Source organism: Prionailurus bengalensis, chromosome E1 (genome assembly GCF_016509475.1).
Source record: "Prionailurus bengalensis isolate Pbe53 chromosome E1, Fcat_Pben_1.1_paternal_pri, whole genome shotgun sequence".
Taxonomy (NCBI): Eukaryota; Metazoa; Chordata; class Mammalia; order Carnivora; family Felidae; genus Prionailurus; species Prionailurus bengalensis.
This window is the reverse complement of record NC_057347.1, coordinates 60,922,039-60,939,374: the sequence shown is the minus strand read 5'-3', so window position 1 is coordinate 60,939,374 and position 17,336 is coordinate 60,922,039. Positions and strand designations below refer to the sequence as shown.

General features: G+C 51.7%; 1 protein-coding gene across 5 annotated transcripts in view; it reads left to right on the top strand.

The window, feature by feature from the left end:
* The window catches only part of B3GNTL1 (UDP-GlcNAc:betaGal beta-1,3-N-acetylglucosaminyltransferase like 1), a 98,633-nt gene that overhangs the window by 64,796 nt on the left and 16,501 nt on the right, over nucleotides 1-17,336 (top strand). For all 5 annotated transcript variants that reach the window (XM_043585487.1, XM_043585490.1, XM_043585489.1 and 2 more), the window contains one exon: nucleotides 11,328-11,423. In XM_043585487.1, the coding sequence (XP_043441422.1) occupies nucleotides 11,328-11,423 (96 nt within the window). The remainder of the gene's footprint in view (nucleotides 1-11,327; nucleotides 11,424-17,336) is intronic.

The following is a 17,336-nucleotide window of genomic DNA, read 5'->3' as shown; positions in this document are numbered from 1 at the left end:
AGGTGCACACAGTCTCTCCGTGGGCCCCGCACTGTCTGTGCTGTCCCTCACCCGTGGCTCACACCCCAGGGGTCACGTGCATCCTGCAGCCAAAGCGACCCCCGCTCAAATAGCCAGGTTGGCAGAGATGTTCTGAAGTCTGAACCACTGTTTTCTGGAACTCACTTCCTCCAGGTGGAGCATGGGGGTTTGGTTTGGCTGCAGACATTTCTGGAAGTCAGTCAAGTGGGGTCACTGAACCCCACCCCTCCATGCACCCACAAACTGCCTCTGGGGGCCACTGGCCTTCACCCCTTCTGTGGTTCTGGAAGGTGAATAAACACAAGGGGCCTGGTCAGGGGCATTGAGTCCACAGGCACAAAAGAGTGTTAGCGTCACAGCTGGCGGAGCTGAGCGCCCTGCACGGCTTTCCTGCAGCAGCCACGTCCCCACGTGGGGCTGCCTTGCCCTCCGTGGGAAGGGCTCCCCGCGGTCCCTGTGAGCCTTGTCATGGCAGGCCCAGCACGGCCACACAGCACAGGGACAGCCTCTGAGCCCTCCTGGTGTAGAGACAGGTCTGTCCTCCCAGCCTGAGCCCAGAAGCTGGCAGGCAGATCACACACCCAAGTGGGAGCGTTTGTTGTCAGTGGCTGGTGGTAAGTGTCCCAGACCCGGACTGTGCTTGGGAAGTGGGTTCTGGAAGCATCCTGAGGGAAGGGCGTGTGTGCAGGCCAGGACCTAGCCAGCACAGGGGCCAGAATTCCGCTGCTCATGACAGCTCACAGGGCTGGTGGGGGTCATGTGGAGAGGTAGAGGATGTCCGGTGTGAGAGCACGGCTCCAGGAGCATTCGAGGCTGCCTGGTGGGTGCAGGCAGGAAGGCCATGGCCATGTGGGTGGAGGGACAAGGTAGGAGGGAGAAGCTGCTGTGGTGCCTGGGGCCTACATGGTCATCCAGGGGACGGTGGCCCAGGGAACCCACGAGGAGCCGTGAGTCCAAGGTGTCGTTTTTCAGTAGACCCATCACGTGGTCCGCACATAGGCACCCTCGGTGCAGGCTGCGGATGTCTTAGCACACTCCAGAAGGTTCCCTCAGAAAGGACCACTGTGCCCCAGCGGCCCTGCCCCTGGGCGATGGTGAGCCCACTGTGTCCGCACCAGCGCCCGTGTCCTGGAGTTCCTCTTCGTTTCCTGCAAGGGGCAGTCTCAGCCGCTACCCTCGCACCTCCTTGAAGCAGCTGAGCAAGCCTCTTTCTTACTGTGGTTCTGCCGTCTCACGGAGTTGTGAGATTTCTTTCGGACCCTGGAAACACGTCCCTCGCGAGATCTGTGTGCCTGATGGACGCGTGCGAGCGTTTCCTCTTGGTCCCTGGTGGCCCCTTCGTTTCGTATCACATCTTTCAAAGAGGTGACGTTTTCAGTTTTGATGAAATCCAGTCTATTAATATCTCCTTTTTATTTTGCAAAATTGTGCCCTATTTTATAGAACTTGACTATCCTCCGGTCACAGGTGTGTTCTTGTGTGTTTCTTCTACAGGTTTAGGATTCTAGCACCTGTGTTTAGTTAGGTCTGTCATATACTTTGAGGTAGATTTTGTGTGTGGTGTGAGATAAGGGTTGGTCTGTTGGTCTTAGATCCTGGGACCTTTTGCTAAACTTCTTGTGTTGTGTCCCAGCCTTTGTGGATACTCTTTTCTCTGTGTTTCTGTTTTCCTGGGTAGAACTGGTACAGTGCAGAGTCGCGATGGGAACGGGCTTTCTGGCCATAATCCCGACCCAGAGACAAGCCCTCAGGGCTCCACCCACAGGTGAGATGTTGGCCATGATCAGGATGAGTACTCTGAGCAGTACCTTGACTGGGTGTTGGATTCTGTCAAATACTTTTTTAGTATCTATTGAAACGATTGTATGATTTTTTTTTTCCTTTTTGGTGATGATGGGGTAAATTGCACTGATTGATTTTCAAATATTAAACCAAACTTAAACATGTAGGATAAATACCACTTGCTCAAGACATGTGGTGTGTATGTGTGTGTATCTGGTTGGTAATAATCTGTTAAGGGTTTGTGCATCTCTGTCCATAAGGGACTTTGCTCTGTGGTTTGTGGTATATTTGTCTGGTTTTGGTGTCAATGTATCAAGTTAATGCTGACCTTTTAAGATGGGTTGAAATATGTTCCCGTCCTTTGTTTTATGAAGGCGTTTTTGTGAGATTGGTATTCTTCTTACTTTACTGTTTGGTGGAAGGTACCAATAGTTTTGATTATGAATTCCAGTTTTTAATAGATACAGGGCTGTTTAGATTTCTGTTTCTTCTTAATCATCTTCTGAGGGATTTGCTCATTTTATCTAAGTCATTTAATTTATTGACATAAATGTGTTAATAATTCCCTTACTCCTTTATTAATGCCTGCAGGTCATGTGATTTGCTTTCTTTTCCTCCTATTGATTTGTGTCCTTCGTCTTTTGTTTTTGTTATAGAAGTTAGAGATGTGTCGCTCTTGTAGACTTTCTTCAAGTATAAGCTTTGTTTCTGTGGATGTTCTTTAATTTTTTTTTTTTAATGTTTATTTTTGAGACAGAGACAGAACATGAACGGGGGAGGGTCAGAGAGAGAAGGAGACACAGAATCCGAAACAGGCTCCAGGCTCTGAGCTGTCAGCACAGAGCCCGACGCAGGGCTCGAACTCATGGACTGTGAGATCATGACCTGAGCCAAAGTCGGATGCCCAACCGACTGAGCCACCCAGACGCCCCATGTTTCTGTTGATGTTCTTGATGGCCCCTTTTCTATTTCACTGATCTCTGCCCTTATGTCTGTTATGTCCTTTCTTGTATTTAGTTTGAGTTCACTTTGCTCTTTTTCTGTCTTCTTGAGGTGGGAGCTTCAATCGTCAATCTGAGACCTTACTCTTTTCTTGTATAAGCATTTCACACTACAAAATTTTCTCTGTTCTGGCCACACCCCACAGTTTTGATATGTTGCTTTTTCATTTTCATTTGGTTCAAAATATTTTCTAATTTTATTGTGATATCTTCTCTTGGACCCCCGGGAAGTTTAGAAGTATGTTGTTTTAATTTCCAAATAGCTGGAGTCCTGCCTGTGGCCCCGCCAGGCTGGCTGCCTTTTGCAACAGCACCTCGAGGGCGTCAGAGCTCTGGGCAGCCGCCCACCTCGGGCCCCTTGCGCACGACCCTTGCACCCCTTCAGGGGAGGCCTGCCACGCTGGCCGGGCTTCCAGAACTGCTTGCAGGCCCCTTCCTGCCCCCTGCCTTGGCACCCGCCCCACCACCGTCCCTGCTGGTGCACCTCAGTGCCCCTCCCCGACCCTGGGAGCCCATGAACAGCGGGCACACCTGTCCCTGGCCTGATGCTCAGCCCATTCTGCTGAGGGCCCCATCTCTCCCTCCAGAGTGACCACCATCCCCGCTCAGTCTTTGGCATGCGTTTCTTTCTCCTTATTTCATAGGCCTGCATCACTAAAGAATGCACTGGATAGCTTTGCAGACGGATACTAAGTTCTAGCTGATAGAAACATAACGTGAGCCATAAATGCAAGCCAAAATAGAGTTTGAAATTTTTTAGTCGTCATATTAAGAAGGTATAAAGAAGTAGATGGATTTAATTGTAATATATTTTATTTAATGTACACAAAATACTATCATTTCAATGTGTGATTGATAGAAAAATACCAATGAGATACTTTACACTCTTCATACTAAGTGTATTTTACTCTCACGGCACATCCGCTAGGCCCAGCTTCATTCGCGCACCCATAACCCGTGTGTTTGGGGACCAGGCTGCTGGTCTCTGCTCAGCCCCACTACCGAGTTGAAACATCCCTTCAGCTGCAGCCAACCTGCCAGAAAATGCCTCTGGATTTGTGGCAAGTAGGAGCTGAACACAGGAAGCTGGGATTTTGCTTTGTCAAAGTTCACAACTAGCAGTATGAAACCGGTTTTTTTGACAGTCAAGGAAGTTATGGGACACATTTGTTGGGACTGGTAGAAAATGCTGGCATTCAGGAGCCCTTCTGTGATGTCTGGCAATGGGGAGCCCCTGGATTCCAGGACCCTCGAAGCCCCTCCAAAAGCCTGATGTGCAGAAAGCAGGGCACAGGGTCCCAAAGGCCACATAAGCTGCCTCGGGTGCAGCTTCCTTGGTCTCAGCAGATACCTTGGTGGTTCAGGTTTGTGCCTCAGCCACAGGCCCAGCTCCTCGGCCGGCCGCAGGCCCCACTGATCTGATCTCTGTCACCAGAGGTTAGAACGGCTGTCTTAGGGTTTTATGGACATGGAGACTTGCCCTCTAGAGGCTGCCTGCCTTTGCTCGGCAAAAGCTGTTGGTGTCTGTCCACGTTGCTGCTGTGCCTGCAGCCTGTTCTCCAACTGCCAGGGACGGTCCTTTTGTGTGGCTGTTCCACGGTGTCCTATCACTCATTGCAGAGCGTTTAGGTTGCTTCCTGTTTTTTCTGTTGTGTGTCAAGCTGCTTTGAACATTCACGGACAGGTTTTTTTGTTTGGGTTTTTTTTTTCTTTTTTTAGTTATTTATTTTTGAGAGAGACAACGCCTGACTGGGGGAGGGGGAGAGAGAAAGTGAGAGAGAGAGAGAATCCCAAGTAGGCGCTGCACTGTCAGTGCAGAGTCCCATGTGGGGCTCGAACCCACGAACTCATGGACAGGTTTTGTGTGGACATATGTTTTTCTTTTTCTGGGACCCCCAGGAGTGGAGTGGCTGGTTGTGTGGAAAGTCTGAGTACCTGCTCGGCTGCTTGCAAGGCGGGTTATGTTCACTGTCCTCTCCTCGGAGTGTAACATCTCACTCGGTATTGTCAGTCTTTAATTCTGGCATTCACGAGGCTGTATTGTGTTTCATTACAGTTAAATGTCCCTGCCCCTGTTAACTAGATGTCCAGTTAACTAGATGCCAGGAGCTCCCACCCCAGGTATGACCACTAAGAACGCCTCCAAACATTTCCAAATGTCCCCCTGAAAGTGTTACCTTACATGGCAAGGGGGTCTTTGTAGACGTGACTAAGGATTTTGAGATGGGAGACCATCTTGGATGGTGCAGTGGGCCCTAAGTGCACCACGAGTGTCCATATAAGAGGGAAGCAGGGGAGTCACCAGGTCGTGCCAGGAAGAGGGGGCAGGCCAGACCGGAGGTCCAAGGGGCACGCGGCTGTTGTAAGGAGGTCAGTCCTCCCCCGACTGACCTGGACACTCACACAACTGAGTCACCACCACAGCAGTTTTTGTAGAAGAAATTGGCCAGCTCGTTCCAAAACTTGTTGGAAACGCAAAGATTTAGAATAGTCAAAATACGTGTGGACAAGAGCAGAGTTGCCGGCTAGCGCTGCCCGACTCCAAGGCTGTGTGGTGCCAGCACAAGGAGGGACCCACAGATCCCTGATCAGATAGAAGGGCCGCACGGCCTGGTGCAAAAGATGGCATTGGGACGTCCGCACATCCACGCACAACAAAACCAAACTCGAGAACCTTACACGCAGATTCCTGTGTCGAAACCCTGGCCTCTAACGTGACAGAGTTGGGGGGCCTTTGGGAGGTGATTGGGTTAGAGGAGATCCTGGGCGTGAGGCTGGGACCGGTGCCCTTGTCAGCCGGGAGGCCCTTCTGCTGTGCGCGTCCTGGTGGCTGGAGTCCTGGTGGCTGAGGTGAGGGGTCCTGGCTCCACATGTCTTCTCCCCAGGCCCTCCCACCCCTAGAACATCAACGCAAAGAATTCTGCTTCCTGGTGTCCACCTGTGGCTGGGCAGCAGCGAGAGCCTCTTTGGCCCAGACCAGGCGTCGGGGCCACTGGCGCCATGGCTCCCAGAGAAGCCTGGAGGCCCTTCTGCCCTTCACTGGGCTGCCAGAATAGCAGCTGAGCCCGGGACCCAGCCCCTGATGTGCCGACAGCCTGGCCTGGCTGAATCAGGGGTCAGGGCTGGGAGGTCTGCCCTGGCCACTCAGGCACATGATGTGGTGCTGGGAGCGGCCCAGACCAGCCATCCTTCAAGGAAAGGCCGGTTTTCTTCCAAGACCATTTCTTCCTATGAAGAGTCTCGGGGAACTTCAGAGGCAGGGTACGCTCACAAAGCATAGGATGCCTCCTCCCTGTGTTAAGGGAGTGGTCACTGGCCTTCCTCGGCCCCCACAGTCCCGGCTCACTGCCCTCTGGGAGCCCTTCTGGACACACTCCACACAGCATCAAATTCAAACACGGAATTCGTTCACAGCCTGAAGCGTGTCTAGAACTGAAGACTGGCAAATTTCCAAAAGGCCATCAAACCCTGAGGCTCTGTCCTGCCAGCCTGCCCCCTTCCGGACCTCTGATCTCCCGCTGGTCACAGAAATGTCAGCAACACCAGGAACAGTGCCCGGCTTCCGTCCTTGTCCCTGCTCTGGCCTTGTTCCTTCCCCAAGTTGCCAAGAAGAAAATTCCATCAGCAGGTTTCTCCCGTCACCTGCAGCCAGCATCGTTTCCACGGAGAGACATGAGGCTCCCGAGGGAGCAGGGGACACGTCAGCTGGGGGCTGGCATCTCAGGGACAGGACAGAAAACCATGTAGCCAGTCTCTGCCAGTTGGCCTGAGGTCTCCCCTGTTCAGTCCTCACATTGGGCAGTGAAGCTGGCGGCCTGTGGGAGCACATCTGTGTGTATCTTTGTAGGAATATGTGTGCCTCTGGTTTTGTTTTGTAAACAGACGCCCTCTCCTAGACTCCACGAAGCCTGGAAAAACCATTTAAAGTTGAAAACATTTACTTGTCCAAAGACTAATACACCATACAATGGATTGGTTTTTCCCTTTCTGGCATACAGTTCTGAGTCTTACCACACATGCGTATGTGTGTAACCACCCCGACCGGCTCGTTTGTGTAAAATGCTAAGTATCTCGATGTGCTTCACTGGGCCAGCACTCTGCAAAGTGGCACCACTAACGTTGCCACTCACAGGAAGCCCAGCGACCTACCTGATGGTAGCTTCTGAGAATTGCAAACAGCCCCCCGTGTGGAGTGGACGAGTGTTGGGCTGAGTGGAGGGCTCCGGAACTGTGGGGACCCACAGCAAACATGGTGGAGGGTTCCAGAACTGTGGGGGCCCCCAGCACAGGTGACGCCGTCCTCACTGACCATCATGTAAGCCGGCTCAGACAGCCAAGAGAGAGAGGGACTTTGCTCTGCAGCCGTGTGTGAGGAGGCGGGCCTGTCCTGAGGGGCAGGGTGCCGCTGGACAGTTGACACATCGAAATACAGTTGACGCTTGGACAGAGTAGGGTTTCAGGGTGCCGAAGCTCCGCAGAGGCCAAAATCCATGTATGACTTTTGACCCCAAAAAACAACTGCTAATAGCCTACAGGACAAGAAGCCTCACCAGTGACGTGAACAATTAACACATGTATTTTATACCATATTCCTCCAATAAAGTAAGCCAGAGAAGAGAAAACATTACTAAGAAGACCACTAGGGAAACTCAATAATGGCACTGCGCTGTATTTATAAAAAAAAAAAAAAATCCAGGGGCGCCTGGGTGGCGCAGTCGGTTAAGCGTCCGACTTCAGCCAGGTCACGATCTCGCGGTCCGTGAGTTCGAGCCCCGCGTCAGGCTCTGGGCTGATGGCTCAGAGCCTGGAGCCTGTTTCCGATTCTGTGTCTCCCTCTCTCTCTGCCCCTCCCCCGTTCATGCTCTGTCTCTCTCTGTCCCAAAAATAAATAAACGTTGAAAAAAAATTAAAAAAAAAAAAAAAAAAAGAAAATCCATTAAAAAAAAAAAATCCATGTTGTAAGTGGACCCACACCGTTCACTCCTGTGTTGTTCAAGGGTGAGTTGTGCTCTCAGAACTCAGAAGAAGTGCTTCCCAGGCCCAGAGGGCTGAGGGGCTCGTTGCCTTTGCTCTGAGCTGCAGCGTTTAATCAGTCAGCTTTCAGGGTTCTGTGATGTGCTCAGAGCCTCCCAGTGCGGGAGAAACTGAGATTCTGGGCCCAGCTTGGAACCGAGTGTCTGGCATGTTCTCGCAGAAGTCACATGCTCATGCCCTGCCCATGACCTGTCACTGGCATGAGTTCAGATTTTACGGGTTAATAGGAATTAACTCAGAAAAGAAATGCCCAGGTGTGGAGCCCCGGGGCCCAGCTCTCCACCAGCGGGACTCGTTGACACGTAACACCTTTTTGTCACCACTGATTGTTTTCACTAGGGAAACAGGGCTCCTTCTCCACCCTCTGGGCCACTGCTGCTCAGACAGACCCCGGGCTCCCACCAGCCAGGGTGTCTCAGGTGCGGTGACCCTGTTTGGTGGGGACAAAAAGCTATGGGTGCCATCACTGCATACAAAGGACCTTCTGAGTCCTGTGGGAACAGGTGGACCCCAGGAAGCAGGAGGCAGGAACATTCTAGAAAGTTAGAGTTCCAGACTCTCAAAGTAAAAGAAGTCCTTGAAGAAGGAGCAACTGGAGGTCAGGAAAGATGATGGCAGGAGAGATCCGGGGACAACGTTCTGCAGCTGTGACTTCCCGGCACAGAGATGGTGTTCCAGAAGAAAACCTAAGACAGAACTATGAGGACAGCAGGTGATAGGGTTAGGGTTTGTGTGCACACACTTGGTACGCATTTTGCAATTTTTCTCCTAAGGTAAAAGGTCTGGAAGGGAACACACTGTAAATTTAATACTTTGTTTCTCTGGATGGTACAATTAGGGATGGTTTTAGTTTTTCTGCATGACGTTCTATATTTTGTGTCAATGAACATATATTAATCTTGTACACAGAAAGCATTTTCAGGACAAAATTAATGATTCCACTCAGAAAATTTTTGAGTGTTTTCTTTATAAACGAAAGAAATTGCATTGAATATAAAAGTATAATTATATAGTTATGTGTATCTTTTTTTCTCAAAAATTTTTTCCTGGAAATGTTTTTTTCAAGGTGGAGCCAGCTTTTTCTCTGACTATAATCTTGCTTTTTTGTTGATGTTTAAGAAATTCAAGGGTGCCTGGGTGGCTCAGTCAGTTAAGTGTCTGCCTTTGGCTCAGGTCATGATCTCACAGCTCGTGAGTTTGAGCCCTGCTTCAGGCTCTGTGCTGACAGTGTTGAGTCTGCTTGGGATTCTCTGTCTCCTCTCTTTTTTTTTTTTTTCCAACGTTTTTTTATTTTTGGGACAGAGAGAGACAGAGCATGAACGGGGGAGGGGCAGAGAGAGAGGGAGACACAGAATCGGAAACAGGCTCCAGGCTCTGAGCCATCAGCCCAGAGCCTGACGCGGGGCTCGAACTCACGGACCGCGAGATTGTGACCTGGCTGAAGTCGCACGCTTAACCGACTGCGCCACCCAGGTGCCCCTGTCTCCTCTCTTTCTATCCTTATCCCACTCTTGCTCTCTCTCACAAAATAAATAAAAATAAACTTTAAAAAAATTTTTTTTCCAGACAAATATAGGGACGCCTGGGTGGTTCAGTTAAGTGACCAACTCGATTTCTGCTCAGGTCATGATCTCACAGTCTTGAGATCATCCCCAAGTTGGGCTCCGCACTGAGTGTGGAGCCTGCTTGGGATTCTCTCTTTCCCTCTGCCCTCTCCCCTGCTCACATGCGCGCGCTCTCTCTCTAAGAGTAAATAAATATAAAAAAAGAAATTCAGGAAATACAGAAAAGAATAAGGCAAATCCTATGTAACCTCAGCAGTCATTGGAGACTGCTGTTATTATTTAGGTACCTTCCCTTCCATACATTTATGTATTTTATGGACTCATTCCAAATGTTCTTTATTGTGTTGTGCTTTTAAGTGTGAAACTGAATCAAGGAAACCTCATTTAGGGTGGGATAGAGGCGGGCAGGGGGAGCTGTGGGCCCAGCACTAGTTAGCAATCGCAGACCCAACAGGAGGAGAGGCACCTTGCAGGTGGATACTACTTACTCAGCAACAGGAAGGTTTCCTGCTGCTCCGGCAACAGCCCAGCCAATGAGAAGCCACCATACTTCCAGCTCCCAGTATAGTCCAATGGACATTCTGTTTACAACAGCCCCGCCCAACCTCCCGCCTCCTCTATAAAAGCCTCCCTGCCTTACTCCAGACTTCCGTGTAATTCTGGTGAGGTTTTCCTGTCATAGGTTATTTCTAGAGAGTTATTTCTAGAGAGCGTTTTGTAAGTCCTGGGAAAGTGAATGGGGTAATTGCTGAAATGTCAGCGGTGCTCTGGGCTCAAGGCTGTGGGACGTGACGGCGCTATGAGAACAGGGCCCCAGGAGCCAGTTAGGAGACCGACCCGCCGTCCCTGCCTAACAGTCCTTGAAACCGCACACCTGCCCCTGCCTTGCTTGCTGTTCTGTAAACACCAGTTTGCTCTACGTCTGGAGGCTCCTTGTGTTTTTCTCCCATGCTCTAACATTCTTCGATGTTTCTACCTGGCGAACATGAAATAAAGACCATGTGCAGTTTGCTCCTGCCGCTGTTTTCGCTGCAGAGGCAGCCCTGCACGTCCGCCCAGTCTCAGCATCTGGAGACTTTTTCTTCGGCGTGGCTACATGTATTGAACCAACCTCGCAATCCTGGGATAAAGTCCACTTGGTCATGGTGTAGGGTCCTTTTTCTATGACGTTGGGACTCCATTCACTAGTGTTTTGTTGCACATTTTTGCAACTGTATTCATAAGGCATCTTGGTGTGTAGTTTTGTGATATTTTTGACTGGCTTTGGTGTCAGGATAATGCTGGTCTCTTCCAGAATGACTCAGGAAGTGTCTCCCACACTTTTCTGTTGTTTGGAGGACTTTGTGAAGCATTGATATCAATTTGTTAAATATTTGATAGAATTATGGTGAAGCCCTCTGGACCTGGGCTTTTCTTTGTGGGAAGTTGTGTTTGGGGTTTTTTTAAAAACTACTTTTTCAATCTCTTACCTGTCATAGATCTATTCATAGTTTCTATTTCTTTTTCAGTCAATTTCGATGATTCATGTCTTTCTAGGAGTCTATCCGTTTCATGTACGCTATCTTTTTATCCTGTTTCAGTTTTTCTTGTCATAATTAAAAGCAACATATTTATGTTTTGTTTTCACATGAAGCTTCACCACCAGTCAAAAGCAGGGGGACCTCCTTATTGAACACAATCAGTGAGCGTTAACCTGGGACCAGGACCCCAGTGGGGCCACTCATTCTGTTGGCCCCTCTTCCCCCATCTGTTAGCCTTGGGCACCAGATACTGTTGATGTGGCTGTAAAGTCCCTTGAACTGTTGTACCTCAAAGAAAGGCAAATTCATTTGTCACTTTCTGAGTTACACTTTGTGGAAGATAAGTTGTAAGTTGTTTGTGATAAGGTGTTCTCCAATAATTATGTCAGTGTCGTTGCTTCTAGGTCTTTACCTCCAATGGCCCAACTGTGATCATGCCCACCTGGTTCTGCTCTCGAGCATGGTTCTCCTACGTGGGCCCATTTGACGAAGGCGGGAAGGTAAGTGTGGGCCCCTTGTGGGCCCCCTCCTCTGGGGTAACACTCTGGGGTGCGAATTCCCTGAATCCCAGCCCTACCTACTTCATGGGTGCTGTGCCCTCTCTGGGGAGCCAGGGATTAGGAAAATGCCTTCCATGAAGGCCTTCCCAGCACTTCTCCTGCCGGCTGGGCTGAGTGTTCCAGAGAGTATCTGAGGCCCTGGCACCACCTGGGATTTCTGTGTGCAGGCCCAGGCTACCTCATCCTGGCTTAACAGCTGTTCGTAGGAAAGCACAGGCCGTGGAATCACCCTCCTGTTCACTCCATGGACTGGGCCACAGCTAGTGGACATGTGAATTACCCTGCCGTGCACTGTCTGACCTTCCCGTCTCTCCACCTTGCTGGGATGCGAGACCAGGTCACTTTGTCATGGAGGTGTGTTAATTCATGATTCTAGGGCATTTGGTATCATCCCTGTGTTCCTGTTTCTCCCCCCAAATTCATACAGATAGAACTATGTACGTGTGATACCACCCTGCCCAGGGGCCCCAGTCTCGGGGACTTCAACTTCACCAGCGGCAGCAGGGGCCAAGGCAGGCAGAGCTTTTTTTTTTGGGGGGGGGGGAGTGGCTCTCAGCCAACAAGTTCTCCCTGACTGTGAGACAACAGGGTGGGTAAAGGGAAACTCCAGCAAATCTCCCCACCTAAGCAGGTGCTACAAAAGGCGCCTGTTCTCTTTGGAGCTGAATCCAAGTACCCGCTTTCATATTCTTCTGCAGAAAATGGCCCAGAAATGGTCATCAGGAGGTGATCCCTGAGGAACACTGACTGAAAGATCTGACAAATCCCTAATTCACAGCCATGAGTGGTCTCAGGATTCAAAGTACATCAAGCCTTTTAGCTCAAGGCAATTCTTCCTGGAGTAGAAGTACCTGGGGGCAAAGAAAGGCCATCAGTCCCTTTGTACCAGGGCTGAGGGACCAGAGATCAGAGACCAGAGACAAGGGATCAAGGATCACATATCAGGGACCAGAGATCAGGCACCAGATATCAAAGACCAGGGATCAGATATTAGGGACAGCAATCAGGGATCAGGGACCAAGAATCAGATATCAGGGAGCAGAGACCAGAGACCAGATTTATTTCAGGGACCAGAAGTCAGGTTTCAAGCACCAGGGACCAGAGACCAGGGATCAGAGATCAGGGATCTGAGTTCAAGGACTAGGGACCAGAGATCAGGAACATTGATCAAAGTTCAGGGACCAAGGATCAGAGATGAGGCACCTGAGATTGGGGACTAGAGACTAGAAATCAGAGAACAGGGATCAGGGACCAGAGTTTAGGGACCAGAGATCAGGGGCCAAAGACTACAAATCAGGGATCAGAGACCATAGACCAGAAATTAGAGATCGCAGACCAGGCACCAGGAATCAGAGACCACGGACCAGAAATTAGAGATCACAGGCCAGGCACCAGGGATCAGGCACCAGAGATCAGGGGCCAGAGACCACGGACCAGAAATTAGAGATCACAGACGAGGGATCAGGGATCAGGGACCAGAGTTTAGGGACCAGAGATCGGGGCCCAGAGACCACAGACCAGAAATTAGAGATCACAGACCAGGCACCAGCGATCAGGGATCAGGGACCAGAGACCACGGATCAGAAATGAGAGATCACAGGCCAGGCACCAGGGATCAGGGACCAGAGATCAGGTTTGGGGACTGGCCCTCAGGTAATTTGCCATGGGCCTTAGTGAAGAGCCACAGTCTACCCAGGGCCAAGAGCCTGTGGCTCCTACTTTGTGGAGAGAGGGGCAAGTGGCCGAAGCAGCAGAAAAAAGTCCAGGTGCTAAATGATGTAGCAGGTGACCAGAGGTGTGGACTGGGGTGGCCCAAGAGTCAGCAAATAAGCTGGGGCTCCAGGGGGATGGAAATAGTGGTTGTGAGCTGGACCTACAAGGTGGACAGGTTTTAACTGGGAAATGCACTTGCAGAGGCAGGCTGGGAGGGGGAGGGGAGATTTGGAGGTAGGTACCGTGCTGGCACAGGGTGGCATCCAGCCGAGGTAAGCAGCCTCTGCTACCAAGCTAGGGAATCTGAATGCCCCCAGGAGGCAACCAGTTCAGGCCCTTACACAAAAAGGAAAGTAACAAAAAGGCCTTTGTTGGTTCTGAACATGCCTTCTGAGGGCAGGCTGGCCTGGGTGGGAAGGTCGGGAGAAGGCCCGTCACTGCCCGGGGAGAACTGGCTGCCCAGAAAGGCTGGCCGCCAGCACTTTCCTGATGTGCTTTTTTGTCTGGTGGAAAGAGCCGGCTGGAGTTGGCTTGTGACGGGGGAGGCCACCCTGCCCTCCCCCCGCCGCATGCAGCGCCCCCCCATGCCCTGCCCTCCCCACACTGTGTGCAGCCCCCCCACATCTTGCCTTCCCATGCAGCACCCCCCCCCCCCCAACGCCCGGCCAGCAGCTCAGAGCTCTCAGTGTCAGCCATTCTGGTTGGTCTTGGCGGCTTTTCATTTTTATTTGCGTTTCTGAGACCACTAAGGATGTTAAACAATTTTTATGTGTTCATTGGCCGTTTGTTATTTTATGAAATGTCCAAATCTTTTGCCCACTTTCAAGTGGGTTGTTTTGTGATTGTCAAACTGGTGGCATTCTTTTTTTTTTTTTTAATGTTTATTTATTTTGAGAGAGAACACATGAGGGTGAGCAGGGGAGGGGCAGAGGGGGGGGTGGAGAGAATCCCAAGCATGCCCCACACTGTCAGAGCAGAGCCTGATGTGGGGTTCCAGCTCATGACTCATGGGATCGGGACCTGAGCGGAAACCTAGAGTTGCACATTCGACCTAATGAGCCCCCCAGGCGCCCACATTGTTGGCATTCTTTACCGGGTATTTGCTTGTGGATGTTTTCTTCTATTTGACTTCTGCATTATGGGATTTCCTCACTTCCACAGCCTGAGGACATCGGGGCCATGAGGCTGTGGCTCCCATCCTTGGGGAGTCTGTGTCGCCCCCCCCCCCCCCGCCCCAACCACGGCCTGCACACTGCACACACGGCCTGCACCGTGTCATTGCTGCAGGAAGGCGGCTACTCAGCCATCCGGAGCCAGCGGCCATCACCCACCCTGGGCTGTTTAAATTTCTCTGGTGTTGAAGGCTTGCATTTTGTTCTAGTGGTTATTTCTATATTTCTCTCTTTTCAGATGCCCTTAGTCCTGTGTATGCTTCTTAAACCTTCTCTGGTCTGCTATTTTCCATTTTCGAAAGGTATTCTGACGCTCATCTGCTTCCTGTACAGCCTGCAGTGAGACCCTCTCTTCCCTTCTCCCGTTTTGTGTGATTTCCAGTAATGTTGGAAGACATACACACGTGGATGCGTCGCCCACCCGACCCTGGGTCCACAGCCATACACGTCCCGCTCAGAACGTGGTCCTTGGTCCTGCTGCTTGAGGGACATGGCCGTACAGAACACCCTTGGCTCATTTCCCTTCCTTGAGAGTGAAAATTCTGTTCTGCTCTTGCCTTGGTTTGTTGCTTTCCAGAGTCTGACACTCACCGAAGTCTCTCTACCTGGTGAGCGCGTGATCGTGCCTGGAGGCTCTTAGGGTTATTTCCTTGTTAAAAACTAATAGCTTCACAGGGACTTAACTGCTGCGCCTTTCCGGTAGGTGGATACAGGTCTGCTGTGTTTCCCAGAGTTTCCTTGGCACGTACTTTTCAGTGCGCCCTCTGCTCTGTCGTTTTCTTCTTCTGTTTTGCAGACTCTGGTTTCACATCAGTGGGATGGTCCCTGGCTTTACTCTCAGGAACTTTCTCTCCCACTCCTACGTTTCTAGGCTTCATTTCTCATATGATTTTATCTTTTCCTCCTATTTCTATTTTGAGTTCAATCAATCCCCTCTTATTTTAGAGGTTTATTGAGGAATAATTCACGTACCATACAGTTCATCTGTTTAAATGTGCAGCTGGATGTATTCTAGCAAATCCTCAGGCACACAGCACCACCAGTCTGCTGCCAGGAGCGGCCAGGCTTGGGAGGCACACCCTTCCCCCCTACCCCCCCACCCCCTGACACCCCCCCACACCGCTGCCCGGGTCCCCCTTGCCTTCTCAGGTGCAGGGACGGTTCGGTGCTGATCTGACTCCTGGTTCGGGGTCGTCTTTGTTGTGGTTACATCAGCGGGTTGAATTTTATTCATCTGGGGAAGTGTCTGACTTTCTGCACTCTCTCCCACTGGCTCCGCGTAGATGACTTTGCGTGGCCCTGTTCTCAGGGATCCACACGACCCGCTCTCCTGCCACTGTCACACGCAGCTTCCAGAGCGTATCAGGGACTGGCGCCTGCTCTGTGCTCCCGTCTGCCCCAGGACCCCAATCCCCTCTCACCCCATCACCAGGGTGTGCTGCCCTGCCCGCCACACCCCCACCTCCGGGACCCTCAGTGTGCCCACCCCGCCTGCCACGCCCCCACGTCCGGGACCTGGCACAGTCCTTGGTTCCCAAAGTCAGCTCCAGAGTGTCTGTCCACCTGGGTCACTCTGTAAGGCCAGCACAGGCCCGGGAGTCCTAGCCAAGGAGTCTGGTGCACACTTCCTTGTATTATGGGCGGACCCCGAGCCGGCCGAAAGGTGCCACGTGCTCACGGCAGGGTGACTTGGGCACAGAGCCTGTGGCGATCCACAGCAGTCTAACGGTGGGGAAAAGCTATGAACACCCTCGTTTCCAACGTGCGGGTGGACAGGTGCGTCAGCACACGTGACTTGAAGGACTAGTTTTTAAAAAGACCACGGTAACGTGAAAAGATTTATAATAAAACATTAAGGTAAAAACCACGCTTCAAAACTGTTTGCGGCTCTGCTGAAAGTGTGTCCACAGGAGAATAAACACGTGGGCCACACACGGAAGCTCAGAGCAGCTTTGTGGTGACAGAGTCACAGGTGATTCTCGTAGGTCCCTTTTTCTAATTTCCTGTCTTTCCAAACCTTTATAGAGCAAACTGTAACCACGCACTTTACAGGTTTAGGAACAGGAAGGAAAAGGTGGGCTTTCTTCTTGGGATCTGGAAGAACTCACCTTCAGGGTTTCCTTCTTTCTGGCCAGAAGGAAAGTCGTGAGAATTTACTTGGATGTGGCCCTGGAATGCCACTGCTCCCCACAAGGCAGAGAGTCTGAGCCACTGTCCACCCTCCTGGGCACCTGCTCACCAGGAGCGCAGACTCCTGTGGCTGAAGACTGTACAGAGGCTGAGATGGTAGCGGTGACGCAGCCTGGAAAGAGCCTGGGAACCAAGAGCCGAGCCGGGAGTTGCGCCCAGCGCAGCGCTTCCTGGTGGGGCTCAGCCCTTCCCAGAAGCGTCCGGCCCAGAGCCGGAAGCGGCAGTGCTCCTGGGGAGCCGGGCGTACTGGGTGTCGCCAACGCTGACGAGACCTGGCGAAGAGCCAGTCTGGGGACATGCTTGCCGCGTGGAGCGGTGGGAGATGGGGTCTCCCTCGGGATTCCATGCCCCCGAGGGCAGCCGTGCGACCCTCCTCTTGGGGAGAGAGGCAAACTGGGCAGCGGCCAGGAGGCCCTGGAGAGGCCGCAGTCAAGTCGCGGGCTTGGCTGTGGCGCCCGCGCTGCCTTGGGCTTGTGAGCCAGCCTGGGGTTCAGGCTGTAGACCTGTACAGTCAGAGACCAGGCCCCGGGGCGCACCTTCAGTGACGCACTGCTTACAGCCAGGAGGGTGGGCAGGACCCAGACCTCTCTGCCCGCTGTCACTCTAGAGTTTAGGGAATGAAAAGGGGGCTGAGCCAGTGTCTGGCTTCCAGCTTCGGTGCTCAGTGCTGAGCTGGGCCAGCCCGACCGGCTGGGGGATGGTGGGAGGCTGAGTTCTCTCAAGACAGGAAAGCTCTCAGGTCCGTGCAGCACAGAGACCCCGTTTGTTGGGGGTTGGG